The sequence below is a fragment of the Wyeomyia smithii genome, chromosome 2 (genome assembly GCF_029784165.1).
Source record: "Wyeomyia smithii strain HCP4-BCI-WySm-NY-G18 chromosome 2, ASM2978416v1, whole genome shotgun sequence".
Lineage (NCBI taxonomy): Eukaryota > Metazoa > Arthropoda > Insecta > Diptera > Culicidae > Wyeomyia > Wyeomyia smithii.
In genome coordinates, this window is record NC_073695.1 from 186372840 (window position 1) to 186390984 (window position 18145).

General features: G+C 38.1%; 2 protein-coding genes across 3 annotated transcripts in view; both read left to right on the plus strand.

Moving 5' to 3' along the window:
• Positions 1–674: 674 nt before the first annotated feature.
• On the plus strand, positions 675–1641 carry LOC129725671 (ninjurin-1-like). Its single transcript, XM_055681726.1, has 4 exons — positions 675–691; positions 776–976; positions 1030–1215; positions 1284–1641. The coding sequence occupies exons 2-4, from the start codon at positions 875–877 to the stop codon at positions 1464–1466; spliced, it is 471 nt and encodes a 156-aa protein (XP_055537701.1). The 5' UTR covers positions 675–691; positions 776–874; the 3' UTR covers positions 1467–1641.
• A 950-nt stretch (positions 1642–2591) lies between these two features.
• Positions 2592–18145, plus strand: part of LOC129725672 (protein Fe65 homolog) — a 187069-nt gene continuing 171515 nt past the window's right edge. For both annotated transcript variants that reach the window (XM_055681734.1, XM_055681735.1), the window contains exons 1-2: positions 2592–2811; positions 12153–12206. The gene's annotated coding sequence lies outside the window, so the exon portion shown is untranslated. The remainder of the gene's footprint in view (positions 2812–12152; positions 12207–18145) is intronic.

An 18145-nucleotide genomic window follows, 5' to 3' on the forward strand; every position in this document is an offset into this window, starting at 1 on the left:
TAAATAAACAAGGTGATAATGTTAGGAGTGGATGAAAAGTGTTGCAATTGAGCGTAATAAAGAATATGTGTTTTTCCGAAGTTTTACTTACACATTTTAATCCAACATTAAACCTGTACACTGGTTCACTTAAATTTAACAAAACATCACCGGTGTAATCTTACAAAACTGTGTACCTTGTGAAGAATTCAAAAAATGATATTCGCTTATGCATGGTGAAAAACAGAACTGTATAGTTCTTGGCAACAAACGGCACAAAAACTGTGTTGCCGAAACGATAGATTTTCTCTTCGCGCGACTCTATATACACATAGACTCTGATTTGCATATTTCGAACTGCTTGTCGTATAAAGTAGGCGCGATTTACCTACACCAAAATGAAACCTGAGATGACCTTTCTAGCGCGTCTGCTTTTCTCAGTGATACAAAACGGTCTCAGCCAAGCTGCCGGCTGTATGAACCGGTGAGTGAGGCCAGTGCTAACAGTAGACACAAGATCTGTGTTTTGGACTAAAAATGAAAATCTTTCTAATGATAAATAAAGATTATATATCAGTGTTCAAGTTCATTGGCAGACTTGATGACGAACCAACTCATTGTTACTCGCGGTGCGCTTTATTTCCACACTTTTTACACTTACAGATATTATTGATTTCCGAACGATCAACTTTCAATATTATCAGTGTCGTCTGTAAGTGCGAAACAATATATCTTACGTATAGATTGATAAGCGAAACACAGTTCTTATCAACTTGTAACCACCGTTTTTCTCTAGACAAATGAGGTATTCGGTCTGTCAAAACTTTATTCTCAATATACTGTTCAAACACATCGGTTATTCTTCTAACCCGTACGAATTATAACGAACGCTAAAATGGCTTCAAGTTCCAGGACCAATGTGACTGAAGGCAACAAAAAACAAGATAAAGCCAGCGATGAAGGTTCTACCCAAGTAGATCTTAACGTTAATCAATTTGTAAGTTTGAAACATTTATTTTAAGCATAGTTTTCAATACGAACTAACTGTAGGTTCAATCGCTGAGGACGCTTGACCTAAATAGCTATGCGACGCGGAAATCCTTTGCACAAGGAATGCTCGATCTGGCGCTACTTACGGCGAATGCATCACAGCTTAAGTATCTGCTTACCGTTGGTGAAGCTCACGCGTTTTATCATTTGTTGCTGACACTAGTGTTGTTGTCTATTTCTTTACAAGTAGAGCAATATTGTTACAGATAGTGGAACGTGAAACGGTGATAACCCAGAGCACTCTTTTTTCACAGGTATTTCAAGCGGTAATGATACTCTTACTGGCAGTCGTGTTGGACATAAACAAAACCGAAGAGCATAGAAGAACCGATATTTTGAATAATATTTTGATTATTTTTACGGTGATCAGTGTAGTGATAAATGTGATTATAAGTGCATTTGACATGAAAACACAGGAAGATCTCTTGCGATCGTAGATAAGATGGCCTATAACATGAAATAAGGAGGATGTCTTGTACCACAACAAACAAGCAAAATTTTATTTTTATTTTGAATGTTTGCCTAAACATAAGTCCTTCGAAAACAAAGTGTGTTCACAATACACTATAACTACAATAGTTCATCATTAAAAAGATTTCAGTTTTAAAGTACAAAAAAGTTTGTTTACATGCTCTACTGCGCAGGCTCAACATCCCTCAGAGAAATACCGGCCATACAATTCGGTCCATAATTAGATGTTCTCAATTTCTCGCTGGGCCTATTACTTTTTGATCTTGCTGTATATTCCTACCTCGCTATTTTTTTTTTGTGCATTGTGTCAGTCGGTTTCGGGAAACTCCCTGCGTTTGTAAATTTCTCTCCGGTCATAACATTTTCTGGACCCCAAGGTCTTGCGGAGTTGACTCACGTTTTTTTATAAAAATGCGTTACGCGTATCTTGTGAGTAATACAACCATTAAATTCCTTCGTGCTTCAACTTCTTCGGGAAGCGCGCCTTATCCAGGAAGAACGCGTTTTGCCGTCTTCACTTTTTTTCATATCGCCCCATGTTTAAACGATTTGCATGCTACTGCATGAAGAATATGAAATTAGGAGGATGTCTTGTATAACATAAAGAACAGACGCCGCGCCGTTTTAAACAGTTCCCAACATAAACAATGGTCGCTAGGACTACAGTTTCTGGAGATTGCCGTCTTCTCTGTCGGTGTACGACTAAGGTCTTACCGGGGTTGGAAACTCGTATCACAGCTGATACTATATACAGGTAGAACAGCTTAGTAGGGGATATTTCATACACGTTTGTAGCTTTGATGACTATTGAATTTGATTTGAATCAATCTTTTTTATCCTTGTTTAGACCTCTCTCAATTTTGCTTAGGCTTTTTCATTGCAGTCGGTAAATGGCTGGATTATTTTTCGATATCGAATTTCGATTGTTTGTTCGTCCTCGCGAGACAGCCCACACAAGTGTTACATTTCGCCCCATGTTTACGTTACAAGGTGCCACGCGCCAGCACCAATGTGTTTGTATGCAAAAAGGACTTGCGCACAGCATGAACCGAGCACTCTCTATGTTTTGCTCCTTTTACAACACTTCTAGGAGACTTCAACTGTCAAAGTTGATGAGGTGTTTCTGTGCAGTGTAGAGTGTTTTTCGTTTCGTCTTACATTTTTTTGAAATTACTGTGGACTTCTTTGAACAATTTGTGAAACATTATTACAGAAATTAATTTAAAGTTATTCTTGTGCCGATTTTTGTTACATTGTGTGAAGTGTTTTAGTGAACTTCGAGAATCTCGATATTATCTTCAAGTAGCACGGGTAAGAGTGGTGGCATTTTCCAAGTAATTCGTTCTTCCAGCTTCTCGTGGGAAAATGAGATCAAACAGTTTGTTCGCTTTTGTCAGTCGCGCGCTGTGTTACTAAAGTGTGCTCATTAATAATTCATTGGATATTGATTTTGTAATAATGGTATCATTTCGTATCGATAATCGTAAATTCTATTCGTCCGACCGACAGAAGTCTACTTCTGTGTGTAAAGCTTTTAACAGTTTTTTATGCTCTAATACCTTTTTTGTTCTTTTCACGATTCTCTTAGGGTAACTGCGTATATGCGACCGTAACGCTATATGTGGATAAATCGATAAATTTTTATCATTTCTGGTGGTATGGTTTGGATGATAATGCAATTCAAATGCACAAATGGTTTTGCTCCCAATCTGTTGTACATTTTTTTATTTGAATATTTTTAATTAGAAATTTGAAGATAGTTCTACTTGGCTTGGCTTCATGGTTTAAGTCAAAGTCTAACTAAAAGAGATGAGATGGGACCGTGACATTGAATATTGAATAACACTGCCTTCCAATGAAGCGATTAATGACTAATGCTGAAGTGCCATTCGTTTTCGAGTAGAAACTCGTTATGAGTGCGCATGGACGTCATCATAGTTGCTGACCTTTAATTGCGTCTATATTATGGATCCGATAAAGTTGGGTAAAAATTCAACAGATGAGTCTTAGTTGCTTGGGTTTCAAATCTAAACATTAGCTTAAATGGGAAAATAAACATTGCTGTAGTACAATTTCGTATTGCAATATGAGCACGTTTTATTACTTTTTGCCAACAATATAATTGATAGTAAACTTCAATTGATTATTAGGGTGCAAAACTTAAAATAACACTTAAAATATATGGCGAATTACCCAACTGCGAAAATTCAATGAAAAAAATATTTAATGGGTAGAAGGTAAAAGTATATACAGTGATCACCCGATTATATCTCACCCTGATGATTTTTGGCGTGATAAAATAGGGAAAGTGATAAAATCGGGAAATTTTTAAAAAAAATTTTTTATTGAAGATGTTAAATCAATAGCTAAATACGTAAAATCAGCGATTTTAATTTCTTTTGGAAAATTTATCTGTACAAACATATGAAAAAAGCTGCAGTTGTTTTTTCATAAATCGATATATCTGAATAATGACAAAAGATAGAGAAAAATTTTCAAGGGATGAATTTCACTTTTTGTTTTTGAAATTTTTTTTCAGTACAGGATCTCAAATTGAATTTTTTATATATTTTTTATAAAAGCTCAGACAGTTTGAGCTTTTATAAAAAATATATAAAAAATTCAATTTGAGATCCTGTACTGAAAAAAAAATTTCAAAAACAAAAAGTGACAATAAAAAATCGATCATCACTATTTTTGTAAAACATTTTTCAGATAGATAATTCAGTTGCCAAAAACTTTTCTGAACAAACCTAAAAAAATAAAAAACCTAAAAAAATCGCAAATAAATTACAATTAAGTTTTTTATTCGTTCAGGTTTTTGTTTGAATTGGTAAAATGAATAACTTGCTTTTTTGTAGCGCAGTACCATAAGCAAAATATTAGATGTTCTCACAACACTAAACTTTGCCGAAGACAGCATGCTCTCATATCTCTCACATATTGCAACCAGAAAAATCTTAAAATGTAAATAACGATTTTTAAGGCCTTCTCATAGAAAACTTTATGTTGCTTGCAATATGTAAGAGATAGAAACATGATGTCTTCTGTAAAGTTTCTTGTTTTGAGATCACCTAATACTTTGCCTAAGACACCAAGCATCTATCTTTATCTAATGAAAAAGTAAATATTCTACCTCACTTTTAGGAGGATTGATCACCCAGCTTTCTACATCAAAAGATGCGTTTTTAAATATTTTGAAACTTCTCCGAACATATTATACGGTTATAATAAATATTTGTATCACTATTCAATTATTCGCACGATAACAGCAAAATGTAACATTGTGCATCGGTTGAATTTTCAATGTAAACTGCATCCACAACTGCACAGAATTATGAAATATATCTTAAATATTGAAGCGTAACAGAAAATCAGTTCCCCCTGACATTTTTTTAATGAAATGTTTTATGATGATAAAATCGGGTGAAAAATGTGATAAAATCGGGGGCAGATAAAATCGGGTGATTACTGTATTAACTTGTCCAACACTAGCTGCAGAGCAGTTGTGATGAAGAATAAAATCTCAACCAAGATTGGTGATTTTAATTGCGACTGGAGGACATTCGCATGTCAACCGTAATTAAGACTAACTGATCAACGATGACAGCGTTTCATTATTAGAGCTTAATAATGTCAAAGGTCGAAAAAAATCAAAAAGATCTGAGCTCTTGTTTGAATTAACGTATGCTGGATTTGGGTTATAATTGTTAGTACCATTTCCAAATAATCTTTTACGAGAAATCAATCCTTATCTTTTATGAAGAAATATTATCATCAAATTACATTTCTAAGAAAAATAGCTGTGCTTTTTTCCGAATGAATCAAAAAAATGTCTACAGTAAACTAATGGGTAACGACTAAAAATTTTCTTGAGGCTTCCTTTTTCCACAAAAAAAAAAACAATCAGAGAGAAAAGAGAGTGCCAGTATTCATGTCGACCTTTATGCCAGTATTTTTGTTTTGTTTATGTCTACCAAGTTCTGTTTAAAATGGCCTCGAAACAAGAAGCGTTCCACAGTTCGCCCTGAACTGCACAACAATCTAAACAAAGGTCACGGTAAACCATTTTAAAAGAGAAAACCTCCCGTTTTCGACTGTGCATAATTTCTTGCAAACCTCAACAATAGCCCGCTAGGAGGACCGGCCAGAGTGCACAGTGGGGAATCGCTGGCCATCGACCCAAAATAGAAAATGTGAATTTCATTTCAATTATACTTTTCCTATAGTTGTATACTATTGAAGTGTCAGAATCCAAATTTTTAGAGCATTACGACAAAATTTGAATTTTCTATGATTTTTCAAAGTGTACTGAGTCAGTGTTTTTCAGCGTTTTTCTTGAAAAAAAAATGCAATGTTGCGAAATTTGCTGGAGCCTCAATAGTAACTTGAATCTTGATGACGTCTAAGGAAAAGTTGTCCATAAAATAGTGGAGAATAAATTCTCATCATTGAATAATGTATAATCTCATTGTAATACTCAAAAAAATTAGGCGGAATATAAAAATTACGTATTTTTTGCATAAAACAGCGTTTAAAGTTTAGACGGCAGGGTTTGGCACTATTGGCACTAGTTTTAAAAGAAAGCTTGGAAAAAATGCCTTATAATGCATTTAGTCCGATCCTGCGCAGAGTTGCGCAGAGTACCCTTCTTTCGAAGAGAAACAACGAGTGTTCGGCACATATCGGATTTCAAAAATGTAAAATTGAATTACACACTGCAAACCGTCTACAGAATAACAAATGGCTCGTATTAGTCTAATAATAACAACGTTTTCAAACATGTTTCAGTATAATTAATCACACTATTTTCATATTTACAAGTTTAACTGATCTATATTTCGATAATCAACAAAGTATCAAAAACTAATCATTGTTTATGTTTTGGATCACCAGCACTGACTACTAAAATCACGTTTTAAGTTACCATCATACCAGTCACATGTAAAAACAATCGTGTAAACACAAACCATGACATAATACATCGCCTGCTAATTTCTACAGAGCAAATAGTGAATTATTATTCTTACGTTAGAAACTGCATTTTGAAAACCCTTCTTAAAGATATTAAAACTGTATTGAAAATGAACACAAAAATGAAGATGAAGGTAAAAGTGAATGGAAAAAAGAATGCGATAAAAAGAATCAATGCAATATAGTCACTTTGAAAAAAAAAAATCATATCATAAGTAATTTTCAACACGAAGCATATTTTTTAATTGATTTTTTTTTCTTAATAACTGAATAATATTTTATGTTTTTTTATGGCATATAAAGGTCTTTCAAGCATCGTGCATTTTATTTTCCAAAAGATTGAAACCGACGTAAAATTTTCCTCATATAATTTATATAAAAAACATGAAAATTCCCCTGGCGTCGAAAATACGCATTTTCATGCAAAAATAATATCAAATTCGGACTCAGTGTCCCAAAATTATATAAAAACCATGTATTTTCCATGATTTCAAGACATTTTTTTTGCTTGGCCAGCATTTGTATGGAGCCGCCCCACTGTGGAGTGGTAAACAAAAAAGGACTTTTTCCTTCTGGTCTAAATCATGGTTCAAAATGGTGGTTTGCCTATCAATCGAGATGTATACCAGAACGAATCTTCGAACAAAATTTTAATTTTTTTCTTCCAAAACACCGTACCGATGAAAGGTATATGTTTTGGCCAGATAAAATATCATCACATTGCGTTAAAAAACACAAATGTGCCTAAACAATCACTACACGCAAAAGTTCAAGTGTTGTACAATCAATGTGTCTTCCCGATTCGCACAAATTTTGCACTAGAATCGCACAATAAATGTGTGAAATTCATAACGCAACAGTTGCACTGTTTCAATGAGAGCCACCTTCTGAAAAACATTATCTAAACCAGTACAACTCAACATGATACTAACACCAGTTGAAACTTTTGAAGTGTAGTAGTATGGAGCTGCGGAGCTGCGGAGCAGAACTTAGACCATGAATTGCGTTATGCCCAACACGCAATCATTGTACTGGTTCCAAACTACATCAACAAACGCGCTAAAACGCACAATTTTGTACTGGTTTCGTACCATCCAACTTTTGCGTGTAGACTCCATTTTTACCCCAAATACGCAACCCAACGACTTTACCTCGGCGTCGTCCAATTGAGGTTCCTTCGGTGCAAAAATAGCTTGAGATCAACGAAATGCAAAGAGTTGATTGGTAGAGTTAACAGATGCTTTCGAAAAGCTGACGTGAAGGCCGTACAACGCTCTTGTTCCGGCAATCATCAATGGTCCGGTAATGGGCCTTTTTCAAATGTTCATTTTTTTTCGTTCATAATGAATGTATCTTCACAAATGAATTCACCCGTTAGGACGAAACGTTTACAATCCTAGAATCCTGCATAAAGAACGACAACTTACCTGAACTAAACCTCCAGAAAATTATCTTTACCGGTTTGGAATTTTTGCAAGCATTTTAAGATATAATTGTAAACAAACTATCTTTGAATAGATAAACTTGTTCGATAAACTGCTAGTTTGAACTTTGCAACCATCAATTAGCTGGAAGCACGCCTTCTACTAGCCACCATGTGTTTCGGTTTTGGCAGAGTTTATGGTAAGTCCTGTTCTCGCAGCTTCTCTTTTGAGAGGTTCAAAGGCCTTTTTCACTGATCTACGATTAATACCAAAAATGTGATATAGCATCTTCCAATGTGATGTTGAACAATGAGTTTAACAGCCCGTTATCCTGTTTTAAACCTTCTAACTCTTTTCTCCTAACTGAATAGAACGCTGCCCTGAAGTCTATAAACAGATTATGAGTCTGCAAGCTGAATTCTCGAATTTTATCAAGGATTCCATTCCAGCTATTCGCTCCTGCATTTAACAGTTCAGCGGGAGGACGCGGAAAGCTTTTCTGCAGCTTTGTCAGCTCTTCCACTGCTTTTTTCACTTCGTCCATGGATGGTGGATTCACAGCTTGTCCAAAGCAAAGCAAAGCAAAGCCTTGGTGCTACATTCCGTATCGTGGCTCGACCTTCTGTTTATTATACACAGACTTCGCAGCCAACTGTTAACTGTTAACTGACACTAACAGTCTCTCCCGAGCCGAGACTCAAACCTACGTCGACTGGCTTGTTAGGCCAGCATCGTACCTCGAGACCAGCTGGGAGAGTTGTCCATCATTTTCAATATTCATCCTGCTCCTATCAACGCCTCCCTTTTTTCTCGCCGTTCAATAGCACACTAGGATGTTGTTTCCAACGCCTGGCCACCTCCGATTTATCGCTAATTAGGTTTCCCTCGCTATCGTTGCACATGACCAGGGCTGACATGTTTCGGTTCCTGATTCCTCAAATTTTATGTGAAAGCTCCTTGTATCAAGGTGTGGCAAGCGTAGCCAACATGTGAACTCTGGCTTTTTTGACCCATTCCTCAATAATCGTCAAATCACTCATTAGACATGGCTGTTACAGTTGTACCCAACACTTCATGCGTTGTGGTACCGTAATACGTCTCTAATGTTCGTTCATGACCCCATCTTATTAACTTATTAACAAATACTTTGCAGAATCATCGATCAGAAGTTGGTCGATTTGTGAGCAGGCATGGTAAATTTAAGGCTTTCTCTACCTGTGCTCTTGCATCTCCGATGACAATGAACTCACTGCTTCTCGTCATCAAGTTCATTATTGGTCGGAGCGTACACACTCAATTCTTAACACGCAAATACGGTCACTGGTCGGACTCCTTCTACTGTCACGCTTCATCTGTTTTCCTATTAGACCGATACCATGCGCAAAATTGATGGGTATGACCCTCTGCATCTTTTGGCGCTATGAGATTTGTGATCAATCTCCCTACAAGTGAGATGCAGAATCTATTTTTTTGTTTCATCGAGATACATAGTTGATAGTCAAGTATGTCAAGTATGTATTGGTTATAAGTAGAACCAATACGACCAACTTTGCCAACGACACGAAATTAGTATCTCTTACCCAAATTGAGTTAGAGAGTTTTTATTGAAAATAGACCTGTCAAAACACTTTTTTCCATGAAATATATTTTTTCCTATTTTCTAGGCCATCACTGTATTCTTCAAAGTTATTAGTAGCATCAACATACACAATTGTCTGGATACACAACTATGGATCATGAACTATTCTTTAATTTGTTTTGTCATATTTCAAGTCTGTGTAACTTTCTTAGGCGCAGTTAGATGCAGATTCGGTAGTCAGCATATGAAAGTATAACAATCAAACCACATACACTCAGGAAGAAATCTTCCAAAAAAGTTGGTACATAATGAACTACTCGAAAGTACAAACCTCTGTAAAAAAAAACCTCTGTTTGAGTTGTTTTTGAAGGCAGTGTACCTGCGCAGCCCTGCATTTGTCTCGTTCCTACTCGAAAAATGCTGCATTGATTTTGTAAATAACTTTTTGACAGTTCCTTATGGGATTTTTTTTGGGGCTCGATAAGGCCGAGAAAAAGAAAATTCATTTTGTTCATAATTTATCGAGCAGTTTGACAGGGCGAGGTACGGAGTACTATGGGGCAACGTGTACCAGAGAAAAACGCCAGTGTTACGTATGTCTTATGTATGTGATAAAACTTTCAAACAGTGGTGGTTTTGCTAGTCCACCACTTGGTTCATAACAAAATACCTCGTTTTCACCCTCTTTATTAATTCAACCAGGTGAATTACTCATATTGTAAACCAAGATACCACGTAACAAGTTCATATCTATGGTAACCATCCCACCAAGCGTGGTTTATGTATCAATCTGTGCCACTCCGAATCACCTTCTCCTACGAGAAAACTCAAATTGTCTCTATTGTATTATCCCAGCAGTCGGGCTCGAGTTTAAAAATATCGGGCTCAGGCCGGCTTTGAGTTTGAATATCCGAAACTTGACTAATAAATCTATAAAATCTCGGGTTCGGGTTTCACAATTTCGGGTTCGAGTGGGGTTCGGGTTTGACAAAAAAAAGTTTTGGTTTCGGGTTTCAACCGAAAAAAATCAGGTTCAGGGCGGGTGTGGGTTTGAAAAATATCAAACTCGACCATCTCTATGATTCACCACTCTTATTCCGCTTGATGTAAGCAACAAGTGAGTCTGATTTTGTCTGCGAGCGGCGAGGAGTGTGGTGCAAACAATTGCTACATGCAGTGCTCATGCTTAAGAAGAAAGGCGCGGTTGATTTTGTTTCATCGTTATGTACTCGGCAATTTTAACACCCGTAAGTACTCGGCAGGGTACCCGGGTACCCAACAAAATGAAATGCTTTTAACTTTTTCAATTCTTAACCGATTTGGGTTCTTGACCCGTCAAAAGATTGCATGATTTGTCCATAGAGTAAAAAATTCAGAATCCCCTCCTGCTGCTATACAGGGTAAGGAAAAATTATCCGTGTTCAATGTTTTAGTCATAACTTTATTCTTTCAATATTAAACAACAACATATTTATACAAAATGTAGATGCATTAGCATGGTTTGTAATATTTACATCACGGACTCGAAATGTCCACCCTTGGCTTCAACGCACGCCTTCAATCGTTTAGGGAAATTAGCGACGATGGACGATAGTTCTACCACAGATATGGCATCCCAGGCCTTGGTTAAACTAGCTTCAAATGATCCAATGATTTGTGTGGTTTAGTACAAGCTCTGCATTCAAGAATAGACCAAACGGAATACTCCATTGGATTTGAATCAGGAGAGTTTGAAGGCCATTCATATTTAGTTGAATATCTCGAAAAAATCTGCCACAGAATTCCAGTGATCAATTTTTAATGATTTTGCCATTTTTCGAATTGACCTTCTAGAATCACGGTTAATCCGGTGACGAATAATTATTCGGTTCCCTGGGGTTCTAGCGGTTCTTTTTCTGCCTCTTCCTGAACGATCTTCTAAATTTCCTCGCTCATTATATCGTTTTATAGCGTCTCTAATGGTTTGTATAACATACTAGCGATACATACTGGACGCTTTCCTTGTTTATACAACTCGATCACCGCACTGCGTAATGGACTTGACTTCATTATGACACTTAAAACACACTGTTTCATAAGACATTTCGTGGTTTTGTTTACATATAGCCAAGGTTAAAATTGAATAGGTAAGCTCATTTCAACATCTGTCAAATCTTAGCTATACACTGAAACAAAAAACACGGATAATTATTCCTCACCCTGTAAACATGGAACGAAAAGGGTTTCTTCCTAATAGTTAGGAGCATTCTATGAGTTTTGGTTGTCTGAGTTGAGCTTAACCTTGTTTTTTAAAAGCAATAAAGTCTGAAAAAGTACCCGCGCACCCTGCCGAGGGTCACTCCGCTCTTTTCACATACTGAGGAGACTAACATGCCTGTCTTTGGCAAAGCATATCAATGGTATTCTTGGTAGACATATACCTATCTTGACTACATATTATCAGACTTTTATTAAATATTATGTTTGCCATTGATAAAAACTATAATTTGTGAAATGTCAAACTTTTGCGTTGTGTACTGCGATTCAGATTTATATTTCATCGAACATTATTTTTTTAAATCCAAGTTGGTTAAACGAAAAAATTAATAGAAAAAAATAGTTCTAGGAGTAAAATAATTATTGATAATATCAATTGCACCAGTGTAATACTTTTTCAATTGTTTCTGTCTTTTTAGATATCATTTAATATAAAAAACGGTGTATTAAACTGCAAAGTTTGAATGCAAAAGGTAAGTGTTTGTATATTTTCTTTCCATGTATATCAGGGAATTTCGTTATTAGAATTTTTCCATTCAGGTTGAACAGATATTAAATTCCTCTCGAAGTAAATCGCTTCAGTCAATTTTGAAAATATTGGAAATCGTTCATAGGTCCATCCTAATATGCAAGTTTGAGGATCCCCCTAATATGGAACTTTACCGGCTGTCACAAGCAGCGAAACATTAAAAAACAGGTTTGAGCTGCTTCTGATTTATTTTTTTACTAGTTTATAAAGTTTATAAACTGGTAATTGCGCTGTCACAAGTGAACCGTAAGCAACCGCATCAAGTGAATAAATGGTTAGAATTGTTTAATTTGCTTAAATATAAAGAGTAAGCAAGCAAATTTTTCACATTTGTTCTCACAAGCATAAACGTCTTTTCGTACAAAAAGTTTTTTTTTAAATCGAAACCAACTTTTGAAAAGATAGTATTGATAAATGCAAAGTGTCCACCAATAACCTTCCCGTCAACTTATTTTTTTGGCAAAAAAGAACATATAAACTTTTAAGACATTGATTTTGTAAATTAACCTATAAGGCTCATGCCTTTTTCCCAATTGAGAATTGTAACAATGTTAAAACTTAAAACATATAGATGAGGAAAAAAAAAACTTAAAACATTGCTGACGACTCCAAAAGCATTCTCGCTACCATCGGAAAATATGTTTGAACTTACGTTCCATAACCAGATTCTAAAATTTATTTATCGCTTTCTAAAATACTTTCACTACAGTCATTACAGAGCGACAATTAATATTCGAAAGTCGTGCTGGTTTAGGTTATGTAAGAGTCAACGGAGCGCCTAATTCTCTCTTTCTGTCGGCGTGTTCGCGGGGCGAAGAGTCAACCGTGATCCCCATCACTGAGCGCACTTTCAAAAGTACACCGTCTATTTTCTCGTCCTGGCTTATTGCCAACGTCGTTCTCCTAATAAGGCTATTTTGTTGTTTGCATAATTAATATGCTAGGAGAGACGAAAGCACTGGAGAGGACCCTTCCGTTCTGTTGTTTTTTGCTTTTGCATAGAAGGTGAAATAAAAGAAACGAACGCGATTCATATTGAGCTCAATTATAAGAGAAAGGTGAAATTAGCCGCAGAATATTCGAGTATGACATTTTTCCTTCTTCTTAGCAGATTGGACCTGCTCCTCATCAGGTGTACACAACTTGGTTAGGTAAGAGGCATAAATTTTTATAAAGAAAGCCAGCAATCGACATGAAGATTCGCTATTTTTATTGGGAGGGCGAACAGTTGCTTAAGCTTTCGACGGGAAGCGGGATGCGGAAATGAAAATTTAGGACAATCAATGCGGAAAACGACAACAATAATAGCAGTAAACCAAATCTTTGCATCCGTTCGCATTTCTTTCTCGACTTAGCCTACGAATTGGATGCGCACGAGTAACTACGGTTGATTGCTATATTTTGTATGATTGTTTGCAGACAGCCGAGCAAAGAACAGACGCAAAATGTGCTGCTTCGCAAAGGTACTGCAATTCTGACTCTTTTATGTCTCCTGTTATTCGAGATTTTCTACCCCAATTACAAGGTAGTGCCCATCCAAACATCTGAAGTAGGATGATGCACCAAAAGAAGCTCGGTTATCTGCACAGGACCTTCTGATGTCTGGTTCGGAATGAGAATTACATCCGGGCGAGAAGTGTAAGTCTTTGCGTTTGCATAGTAAGGTTGTAATTACATTGCTGTTACTTTGGATACGCACGCTACAATGTTGCTCAAGTGTGCCGTTTTAATTACATCACCTTTTGCCCGGCTTGAATAAAAAGTGGATGCTGAATAATGACGGATATCTTTAACGTTAACCGTGCTAACTTCATTCGTTGTTTTGCTTTCGTCTCGATTAGACGCAAATTGTTTATCTCCGTTTGAGTTCGCAAAATAACAATACACGAGTTATCGTACGGGTGTTTTTTTGTCGATTAGTTCTTGTGCTGCGCGATAACAATAGCCTGTTATATATCGGCAGAAACATCTGCACACTGGTAGGGGCAGGCTACCCCGCCAGTGATTCGATACGCAGCTGATATATCAGCAAGAATAATTCTCCCGCACCGCTGTTACCCCGCTAGCAGCACGGACCATCATACGATCGAGCGAGTGGAAGTCAACTACAAGTGGCATCTACAAGGTCGCGTGTAGGACACGGCCACTGCGTCTCAACACGAAGCTGGATCGTCATTGTTTGTTCTGCGGAGACGCTCGATTAATTCTACTATCAGCCGTGAGGTCGTGACTTAGACGTTCGGTGAAGTATTACCTTTAGAATTTTTACTATTATTATCAATATTATTACTATGTTATAATATTATTATTGATATTATTATTGTTATTATTAATATTATTACTATAATTATTATTATTATTATTATTACTATTGTTATTAGAATTAGTATTACTGTCTTTTTTTTTATTTGATCCATTGTAGATTGAAAAATGGTTTTTAAAATTTAACATCAACTACTTGAACCCCCCCCCCCCCCATATTCGAATATTTATCGTTTGTGTGCGGTAGAGCGTAACGCTCCCGCAGAATGGATGACATGCAGGTGCAACTTTTCCTGGAGGTGGAAACAAACGGGGAAGAAATTGAAATTTCTCCCATCAGCTCACCCCTACCTTCCCCTGTGCCCTCCCCTTTGCCAAGTCCTGTACCAAGAGTACCGAAAGTACGGGTAAAAGCTTACCCAGATGCCGCTGGCAGTCCCTACGTTGTTTTTTTCCGGCCCATAAAGAAGCCATTGAATATTATTCAAATTGGCAAAGACCTGGCAAAACATTTTTCGGCCGTAACCGAGATTACGAAGGTGAGGCCGAACAAACTGCGAGTTGTCGTGAGTAGCTTGAAGCAAGCAAACGAGATTGCTGGCTACGAGCTCTTCACGAGAGAGTATCGCGTGTACATCCCTGCCAAGGATGTAGAAATCGACGGTGTGGTTACCGAGGGGAATCTCACTGTCGATGACATTTTGCGTCATGGAGTTGGCTGTTTTAAAAACCCCTTGATGCAAAGTGTAAAGATACTGGATTGCAAGCAATTGCATTCAGTATCCATCGAAGAAGGGAAGAAGAAATTCCTCCCTTCGGATTCCTTCCGAGTAACATTCGCCGGATCCGCGCTGCCGAACTACGTCCGCTTGGACAGGGTTCGTCTACCTGTACGCCTGTTCGTACCGCGGGTCATGCATTGCCAAAACTGTAAGCAGTTAGGTCACACAGCCACCTACTGCTGCAACAAGGCACGCTGTAGCAAGTGCGGAGGCAATCATGCTGAGAACGCTTGCAGTGGGGATACTGAAAAGTGTCTTTATTGCGAGGGAACTCGGCATGACCTTCCGGCATGTCCCGCGTACAAACAGCGCGAGGAAAAAATTAAGCGTTCCCTTAAGGAACGATCAAAGCGCTCTTTTGCAGAAATGCTTAAGAGGGCTGAGCCACCCTCGACAGGAAACATCTTTTCCTTTTTGCCAACCGATGAGGGTACATCTGACGATCCCGTAGAAGGGTGTTCCTATGCCTTGCCAGAGGGATCTAGGAAGAGGAGAATGCTCAACTCTCCTAATCTTTCTCGTAAAGGTCGTAAGATAACCCCTAGCGGAATGACCAATAAGACAACACAAAACGGAAGCGGTGAAGAAAAACCGAAGCAAGTACCCCCCGGTTTTAATTTCAAATCAAACCAGGAGTACCCACCGCTTCCTGGGGCACCAAAAACCCCTCGTGCACCCATTTCTCGATCAGAAGACATAAAAGAAACAGGGTTCATAAAATTCTCTGATATTGTGGACTGGATATTTAAAACATTCAACATACCAGATCCCCTTCAAAACATTCTTCTTGCCCTTCTCCCAACAGTGAAAACCTTTTTGAAGCAACTCACAGCAACTTGGCCCCTCATTTCAGCTATCGTATCTTTCGATGACTAATATGTTGAAAGAGGTTAGGAATTTTGTCACTGTGTTACAGTGGAACTGCAGAAGTATCATCCCCAAATTTGATTTATTTTCACATTTGATAAACACATACAATTGTGATGCGTTCGCGCTTTGTGAAACTTTTCTCAATTCAAATGACCAACTTAATTTCCACGATTTTAACATCATTCGTCGAGATCGAGACTCACACGGTGGAGGGGTACTTTTAGGGATCAAAAAGTGCTATTCTTTTTTCAGAATCGACCTCCCCTCGATCTCGAATATTGAAGTTGTTGCCATTCAAACGAATATGAATGGAAAAGACCTTTGCCTTGTTTCGTTATATATTCCCCCATCCGCGCGGATTGAACAGAAGCAACTCCTTGATATAGCAGAATTGCTTCCCGCACCTTTTTTGATTTTGGGAGATTTTAACTCTCACTGTTCGCTATGGGGGTCGCTGTACGACGACAACCGATCTTCTTTAATTTGTAACTTGATCGACGACTTCAATATGACACTTTTGAATACTGGGGAAGCGACACGTGTACCTAATCCTCCAGCACGTGAAAGCGTGCTTGACCTATCCCTCTGCTCGACATCACTTGCGTTAGATTGCCAGTGGAAAGTAATCAACGATCCCCACGGTAGTGATCATCTTCCAATCGTTATATCAATTGCTAATGGTTCAACTCCCCCGAACCCAATCAATATTTCCTACGACCTTACACGTAATATTGATTGGAAGCGTTATGAGTCTATTACAGCGGAATCTATCGAGACTCACGAGGAACTTCCTCCGGGGAAGAATACGCGTTCTTAGCTGGCTTGATAATCGACGCCGCGACGCAAGCTCAGACGAAACCGATACCCGGGGTAACGATTAGACAACGCCCTCCCAACAAATGGTGAGACAAAGAGTGCTCTGAGCTGTACGCGCGAAGGTCCGCGGCGTATAAGGACTACCGGGAGTACGGCACTGTCAACCTACTACGAAAGTACGAGGCACTGGGCAGGCAGATGAAGAGCTTAGTAAAGGCGAAAAAACGCGGGTACTGGCGGCGGTTCGTAAACGCGTTGTCGAGGGAAACAGCGATGAGCACTCTTTGGGATACCGCCAGGCGCATGCGGAACCGTGACGTTTCGAATGAGAGTGAGGAGTATTCAGATCGCTGGATACTCGATTTTGCCAAAAAGGTCTGTCCGGATTCTGTACCGGAACAGAAAACCTTTCGCGACGCGTTTATAGTAACTACGGAAGAGCCTCCATTTTCGATGTTGGAATTTTCAATGGCTCTACTGTCGTGCAACAATAAGGCTCCAGGGTTAGATAGAATAAAATTCAACCTGTTGAAGAATCTACCCGACTCTGCAAAAAGACGCTTGTTGGACTTGTTCAACAAGTTTCTTGAGCTAAATATTGTTCCGCATGACTGGAGGGAGGTAAAAGTCATTGCTATTCGGAAACCCGGGAAACCTGCTTCTGATCACAATTCATATAGGCCGATTGCGATGCTCTCTTGCCTCCGGAAATTATTGGAGAAAATGATCCTCTTACGGTTAGACAAATGGGTCGAAACAAACGGTTTACTTTCAGATACTCAATTTGGCTTTCGCCGGGGCAAAGGGACGAACGATTGCCTAGCGTTGCTTTCTACTGAAATTCAACTCGAATTTGCTCGAAAATAGCAAATGGCTTCTGCGTTCTTGGATATTAAGGGGGCTTTTGACTCTGTCTCTGTAGAAGTTTTAAGCGCGAAACTTCATTCGCAGGGACTTTCACTAAATCTGAATAACTTTTTGCTCAATTTGTTGTCAGAAAAGCATATGTATTTCTCACATGGCGATTCGACAACTTCCCGAATTAGTTACATGGGCCTTCCCCAGGGCTCATGTTTAAGTCCTCTCTTATATAATTTTTACGTCAATGACATCGATGAATGTCTTGCAAATTCATGCACGCTAAGGCAACTTG